We start from the raw sequence: 7,500 nt of genomic DNA, 5'->3' as shown, positions 1-7,500 counted from the left end.
TGGTCCATAACGTGGAAAGGAGAGAAATCAAAACAGAGCCTATCTCAGCATCTGCAGGGGCACAGACATTGAATTTAACTTCATTTTCGTCTTCAATCAATGGTAATTTTTCTACCTTTGTTTAGAATCATCTTGTTTGCTAAATATCCATTTTTAGAAATAACTACTGACGTTACTATGTTACAAGGACTATCGGAAAAAAAGACAGAATTACATTTGCCCTGTCAGCGCTCGAAATGAACATTTGATTGGGTTACGAGAAAAAGAGGTTTTCTCTTATCTCAATAAAACTTTATCCTGCATAAGAGTGGATTAGATAAGAGTGTCCATCTATCACTTTGCGGCCTAAGCCAGTCGCACAGTCGCAAATGGATTTATTTTTAGATAAACTTTGGGCGCGAAACAAACAATGGGCCCCCAACTTTAACCAATCAGAAAAAGCCATGTCACTCGTGACTGCTTCTGCCATGTCTTTTTCATGGACATGACAGCTGATTTTGACGGGAACGGGCATTCTAAAAGTAGGCTCATTTCTGTGATTGTGCTTGGGAGCTCACCCATGCCATAACAACACTCTTATCTAATAGACCATTTTCGAATTCTCACGGCTGGACTGGATCTAGCATGAAAATGGAGGCTAATGCGGGCACATCTTTTCAAATGCAAATTAATTTGCCCGCATTAGCCTCCATTTCATGCTAAATCCAGTCCAACCGTTAGAATACGAAACTGGCCTATTCACTCTTTCCTGCATTCAAAAGGGTCGTTTAGCGTTCGATGCCCACCCTTTCCTTGTGGCGTTTTTCCTTAGCTTATCCTACCCTGAAACGTTCACTAAAATGATGTTTTCAATCTGAAGCAGTTTTCCGCAAACAAAAGCAATTTCCTATTCTCGTCCCGGCAAAGCCCTACTTTTCTTTTGGTCAAGTGATCCCTTCGTTTCTCCGACCATGTGACCAAAAGAAACAGATGATCTGGAAAATGTAAATAGGAAAGGCTGAGCGCATGCTTGTGGCCCTCTTGTACGGTAGGGTTTGCAGAAAACGGCTTGCAGTTTGTAAGACATCTCCACAGTGATTTGTTCGCGTAAATTCAGTTATTGAGGTATCGGCGAAAGTTGAAAGCGCAGTTTCTAAAAAATCTATTATTTTCTATTTCTAGTAAGCCTCAGTTCTACAAATTCACGACCATTTACTCCTAGTTCTTACAGTAAAGCTTCACTTCAAAACGATTCATCTGTCGCAACCACCCACTCAACCAATCAGCCTAGTCCTGAAAGAGAGATTTCCATTGGTGCCTCGGTGATACCTCTGTCTGAAAGCCACCCTACACAAAATGGTGAATCGGAACCCGAGACTGAGGCAGAGGGCGAAATTTGGTCAGAACCAACCGCGCAACCAGAGACGTGGCCAGAACCTGGGCCTGAATGGGAAAAGGCCTTTAAATTGTGGAAGGCTGCATGGCCCATACACGTGTATCTATTTGCCACTGCATTTCTCATCATTGGGGTTTATGCTGGATATTATGTAGTGTTAAATATTTACGACGGCCTGGGACGCAAGTACCTGAGTGTATGTTTAAACGCCATGGTCCTTCTGTTTGGAATAACGAGATCTTTTGTTCTGTTTTTCGATCCCTATCACCAAGGGGACTTAATAAATGCCATATTTTTTATGCGTCTGTTATGGTCAATCGGAGGACCTTGTTTGACTGCTTCCGACAGCCTCATTATTTTGGCCCTTGTGGAGACTTCCAGAGTATCTGTAGCACCGCCAATATTTCAAAAGTTCAGAACAATTTCCATAGTAATTGCAGTTCACTTTGTGCTTGTAATCGTCACAGATACAATAGTTTCAATGTACATGGAGGCCAAATTGATGATTTTATTGTGTCAAGTGTTTTTTAGCGTGTGGGGAATTACTTTGGGTGCTGGTTATGTGCGGCTCGCTTATATGCTTGACAAGAAACTGTTCAGTCATAAACAAGAAAAGGATAAAGCAGACAAAATATACATCTTTCTGATTTACGCCTCGGGAGTTGCCAATTTCTTCATTTGCGGGGTTATGATCTACACCATGGTGAGCGTATTTGGAGTTTATACTGACATTACTTTTGTAGATGCGTGGCATTGGTTCACTCTTCAAACTCTTTTTCGTTCGGGTGAGGTAGCAACATGCGTCCTTATATTCACCGTCAGCGCTAAACGAACTCGTGTAAAGGCAGCTGTCAATGATATCTCCGAAATTGATTCGCAGTCGCAAATATTTGATACATCACCCGGTTGCTCGGCATTTCGTAAATTGCGCATGCTCTGTTACCAATTACGGGACAGAGGAAAAGTAACTGACATTTCGAATTTTGGAAATGGTGCAGGGAAAACAGTTTTGACGGTCTATTCGGGAGACAATATTATTGACAACGGAAATGTACCCGTTGTTGAATTTAAAGCCTCTCAGGCAAGAGGTCGGGTCAGAAGGAAAAGTCTGTTTTCGCACATGCAGAAAACTTCCATAGAAAATAGAATTGCTCAGCTGGAAGACGCTCCATCCATTGTTCCCTCTGGGAAAAGAAAACGAAGACAGAGTTTATTTTCTGCAATGCATGATGCAAGCATTAGCAATGCCATCTCTAATTTCGCTAATTCATTGAGTCAAGCCAACGGCGACCCGAAAGAGGATTGTAATGATCGACACGAGAAGCCGGTCATTGCTGCACTCGGATTTCCTAGCAAAGAAAGGCGGACAAATGTGTTCTCCATTCATCAAGAAACAAGGCCAGAAAGGAATAGTAAACGCCAAGCCATGATGGAAGACATTAAAGAGGAGTCTGTTTTTGAAGGAGAGAGTGAATCAAGCCATCGTCCTACTTTGGCGAAGAAGCGAAGTTCAGACAGATTGCGACAAATAATGTCAAGTATGTTTTCGTCGGTCAGTAATAATCGCGTTGGTAATGTAACAGAACCAAGCCAACTCTGTGAAGTGGAAGAAAAGGACAGCAGCTGCGAAGACTCAGATTCAATTCCTGTTGAACATGCATGACTGCGCCCGTTCTGTTATTGTAAATTAAAACTCACTTTAACTCGTTTTACAACATGTACAGTTTTTCTTTTCTCCCGGTCAAATGCTTTTGTAGCACAACGAAAATTAACCCAACAATTGAATGAAAAATCTTTAACATGTGCGTCAAAATGGTGAAAAAGCCAGACGTTTTGTGGAATTGACCCACCACTCTACAGATATTCGAGTGAAGTCACTTTTGAAAAAGGGTTTCCTTGTTTTTACTCAAACTGCACCTGTGATCCGCTCTGGCTTTCGACACACTTTAGACTGTGGCAGACGCCGTTTTCAACCCAGACCAATTTTCAGTTATCAAACATCTCACCTAAACGAACTCAAAACTGCCTTGAAGTGTATTTGAATAGCCCTTATCGGGGTTATCACATGAACGAGGCCAAGGGTTCATTTTGTCATGAATTGATTCTTAAGCCTCTTTTGCATGTAGCTTTAAACGAAAGAAAATGTGCCTGCGGGCTCAACTCCAATAAGGACCCTTAGTCCTTCTCCTCTCAGATTCGTCATGTGTTGGTCAGTTTCCTTTTGAAAAACATGACGCATGCGCAAGAAAAACTCTTCAGTTAGGAAGCAACCTCGAAATGTCTGCCTTTTACCATTTTGGCGCAAACCATATAGATTTTCCATTTGTTCGTTTTCTTTTCCTGAGAGATCGCGCGGACGTGAGAGTGATTCCGATTGGATAGACTTTCATAATGCATTATGAGACTTTTTCAATAAAACACAGCAAACTGATTGACTTTTTTTCAACCACAATTTTCTTCCGCTTTGAATACTTCTTTTCAAGTAACTGCGAATATGATATGACAAAGATTATTATGCCCAGTTGGATTCAATTCGCAGCTGTTGACGCCATATGTGAGATGGAATTGCAATAGGCCATTTCCGAGTTTCGTGTCTGCCTCCTCTTCAAAGCGAGTCTAAGTACGAACTTTACATATGAATGAAAACTAATTTTCATATGAAAAACTTGGCACTTAAACCCGCTTTGAAGAGTAGGCAGACATGAACTCGGAAATGGCTTATTATATTCACGGTTCTTTTCTTCTCTAGGAGATTTTTCTCCCCATACTCCGCCGATAGTTTACAAAGCATCCAGATTTCAATTAGAGAGTGTTGTCTTGTGTCACCGCGGCCATGATTTAGGAAATTGAATTCGGTTCTTGTGCAAATGATCTTATTTGTTTCATAAAACTAATATGGCTGGTGATAGATATTGATTCAACCTGGCTCCCACGAACTCCTAAACAAATATTCTGTTTGGTATATTCCACAGTTAAACAAAGTATTGGCGTTTGACAAGGCATTTGTGTTATTGAAAACGATGTGATGTGCGTAATTCAACAGGATAAGGTGAAGAAATAGTTCTATTATACGAAATTTGTTTACAGACACCTCACAAAACCAAAGCAATTCTTCAATCAGATTGGTAATCATCACAGGCCGATATCAGTGTGTTCTCATGGGAAGCAATCATTGACGCAACAATTATTTACTTTGTCGCGGGTTTCTCTTATATGATTCACCTGTTTATACAAGTGACAATTCATTATTGCTTTATCTGACTGTTTCCTTTTTGTTTTTCACAATATATTTTTCATTAAAGAAAACCAACTCTTCCACGGAAAGTCTCAGAATGACAATGCTAGATTTCGCCACAGACGGTAATATAACCCGACGGAGGGAAATTATTGTCTGGGGAGTTTGATAAACCTGACCACCTCTTAGCACGCAATTGTTTGCTCTACTCTTCAACAAGAGCTGATTTTAGAGGTTGCTTTTGTGTGCTCTTGTGTAATATGACAGTGGCTCAACTTGGTAAGACGCATTTACAATAAAACGCAAACAAAGTTGCTCCCTCATCATTTATGTTGTCAATCGAAGAGGAAGTTATTTGTCGAGCGGTACCACCGTGTTGCCTTTTTTCAGCAAAATTCTAAACGGTAGGAAATTACGAGACCCTCAAATACGAAACCTAAACCGTTCATTGCAGTTTTCTCGGTCTTTGACTGATTCACCGAGTTTCATTAAATGTAAGGCAATTTTAAGACACTTGACTAACTCTTCATTAAGCTCTCTTTTCATTGAAGAAGTGGAAACTTGCTCCAATACTAAGTTAATGAACATTTTCCTGATAAATATATGCATTCAGCTTGGAACAAGACTCGCAAACAAAGTGACTATGAAGGAAATCAGGACGGCCTTAGTAGTATTGGTAAGTTTTATGAAAAAGTTATCGTACGAATGTATATCTAAAAAAATCAAAACATTTGTCATTGAATGAGAAAAGTTCGCCTTTCCTCTCTCGCCGATCTTTCTCCCCGCACAATGTCAGGTACACACCCGTATTCTTTGTTAATATTCTTTTAAAATACATTCCAGTAATGGTGATTATTAATCGAGGTACCAACATAGCTTAAAATATAATTTTTTAAGGTGAGAACGTAATTCGCTTGAAAAGTTTAATGTTGTTTCCGTGATTTTTGTTGTTACCGTTTTGAAATCAAGAGCATCTCGGTGTTGTCTCTTCGCTCAGTTCCATGATCATTAGGGCCTCAAACACTACCAAATGTTTATGAGATAGATAAGAGCCCTCTTCCTTTACTTTGCTTGGGAGCCGCTGGCAATCGTTTTAAAGTATCAGAACCTTTTGCCTTTGAGGGAGTTGGCGGGCATGATTCTTGCCAGGTTGTTGGTTGTTTAGAGTCAGTCTTCTTAAGACCAACTTGAGCATCAGTAAAAAGGTCTTTTGGCATTGTGCAAAGTTCTGCAGTTGGTTATACTTTAACCTGCGATCAGAGAACATATGGGCGAAGCTAAAAATCGGCCTGATCGCAGGTTAGTTATACTTGCTATGGGGATACCCCTTCTATGGCTCGCTAAACACGGCTCCCTTCTTATCGGGCCGCTTAAAATATCGGCGAGAAAAAACTAACAGCAGTACTTTGACCTTCTTTTTTCATATGCTTTAGATAATTTTTTTCTGGTGTTGGGTAGAATGTAGACTACATGGAACATCAACGACCTATTTTCTACAAGACATGTCCCTTTCCTCGTCTGATCAAGGTAAACGCTTTCTTTCGCGTCACATACACCATTGGATCATTGCTTCGCCATATCCTCCGGTACTGAAAACAAAAGAAGTAACGTTATTCCTTCGTGAATGAATGTATCTCAGATCGATAAATAACTGCTGAGTTTCACACTTATGTCCTGAAATGCAAGAAATCTGATGCACGCTCAATTTTGACATTTGATCAACACCAAATGTCCCTTAAAATACGTCTAAGCATTTCCTACCCATTTCCAACAATAAGGTAAGGGTAATGGCCGACGTTATTTTTAGCTTAGGCAAACAAGCTCTTGCGTTGAAAATGGCGCGCGGTCGAAATATGGAGGGGCTTGGTTACTATCGGAACTGGAAATAGTAACCAAGCCCCTATATTTCGACCGCGCGCCATTTCAACGGAAGAGCCTGCTGATTGCAGGCTAAGTCACGAGTGATGTTGACGGTTGGGGAGAAGAGTAAGCGGACACTTATGGATATATCAGAGTTTCACGCAGAGATTGTAAACTAATGTCACGTCTGGCTCATTCGTCGCTTGTGTGTTTTCAGGTGAGCGAACGCAGCGAAAGCTTAGGGCCGAACCTGAAGAAAAAACAGAGAACAAAACTGCAAGTAAATATCGGTTAAACACGGAGTCTGACAGAAACTGGAGTCTCATGTGGTACCCAACTGAGGGAACACCCGAAAACTGGCCTGAGCCAGGACCTCGCTGGAATGACGCTTACAATACTTGGAAGTGGGCCTGGGAACTTCATATTTATCTGTACGCTACAGTTTTTCTCGCCATTGGACTATATGCAGGGTATTACATCATCGCCAACATTTACGACGGCACAGAAGGAAAGTATCTTGGTTTGAGCTTGAATATCATGGTGACCATATTTGGATTCACAAGGGCCTTTGTAATGTACTTTGATCCGTATCACCAGGGGCACATCATTGACAATACCACAGCGATGCGTGTTATTTGGTCCCTTTCTGGTCCATGTTTGACTGCAGCCGATTGCTTGATGATTTTAGCTCTCATTGAAACCGCAAATATCTCCATCGCTCCGCCAAAATTACAAAAAGCGAGCGTCAATGCAGCCATTATTTCATTTCATTTCGCGTTAGTAATCATCACTGACTTTGTTGTTGGAGCGCACGCAAAGGCCAAAGTGATGCTCCTGTTTTGTCAGGTGTTCTTCGTGATATGGGGCAGCATTCTTGGAACAGGAAACTTTGCTATTGGATACAAACTTGACAAGCTGCTTTTCAGCCACAAAAACCCGAAAGACCGAGCAGATAAAATCTATGTCTACCTTATTTACGCTTCGGGCGCTGCAAACTATTTCCTATGCGGAATTGTACTCTATTCGGCGT

The 7,500-nt window shown here is 41.1% G+C and overlaps 2 protein-coding genes across 7 annotated transcripts in view; both read left to right on the top strand.

Annotated features, from left to right (window-relative positions):
• Window positions 1–3,087, top strand: part of LOC138026325 (uncharacterized) — a 13,588-nt gene extending 10,501 nt beyond the window's left edge. For all 5 annotated transcript variants that reach the window (XM_068873623.1, XM_068873624.1, XM_068873622.1 and 2 more), the window contains 2 exons: window positions 1–102; window positions 1,162–3,087. The exon at window positions 1–102 is cut by the window's left edge and continues 52 nt beyond it. In XM_068873623.1, the coding sequence (XP_068729724.1) occupies window positions 1–102; window positions 1,162–3,038 (1,979 nt within the window). In that variant the 3' untranslated portion in view covers window positions 3,039–3,087. The remainder of the gene's footprint in view (window positions 103–1,161) is intronic.
• Window positions 3,088–4,826: 1,739 nt separating this feature from the next.
• LOC138027069 (uncharacterized) overlaps window positions 4,827–7,500 on the top strand; it is a 3,446-nt gene continuing 772 nt past the window's right edge. Inside the window, exons 1-4 of one of the 2 annotated variants that reach the window (XM_068874568.1) lie at window positions 4,827–4,889; window positions 5,224–5,286; window positions 6,069–6,137; window positions 6,688–7,500. The exon at window positions 6,688–7,500 is cut by the window's right edge and continues 772 nt beyond it. In XM_068874568.1, the coding sequence (XP_068730669.1) occupies window positions 4,871–4,889; window positions 5,224–5,286; window positions 6,069–6,137; window positions 6,688–7,500 (964 nt within the window). In that variant the 5' untranslated portion in view covers window positions 4,827–4,870. Of the gene's footprint in view, window positions 4,890–5,043; window positions 5,287–6,068; window positions 6,138–6,687 lie in introns of those variants that run through there. The other variant, XM_068874569.1, reaches the window with a different exon arrangement.

This window comes from Montipora capricornis, chromosome 12, assembly GCF_036669925.1.
Source record: "Montipora capricornis isolate CH-2021 chromosome 12, ASM3666992v2, whole genome shotgun sequence".
In the NCBI taxonomy this organism is placed as follows: Eukaryota; Metazoa; Cnidaria; class Anthozoa; order Scleractinia; family Acroporidae; genus Montipora; species Montipora capricornis.
This window is presented reverse-complemented; position numbering and strand designations above follow the sequence as displayed.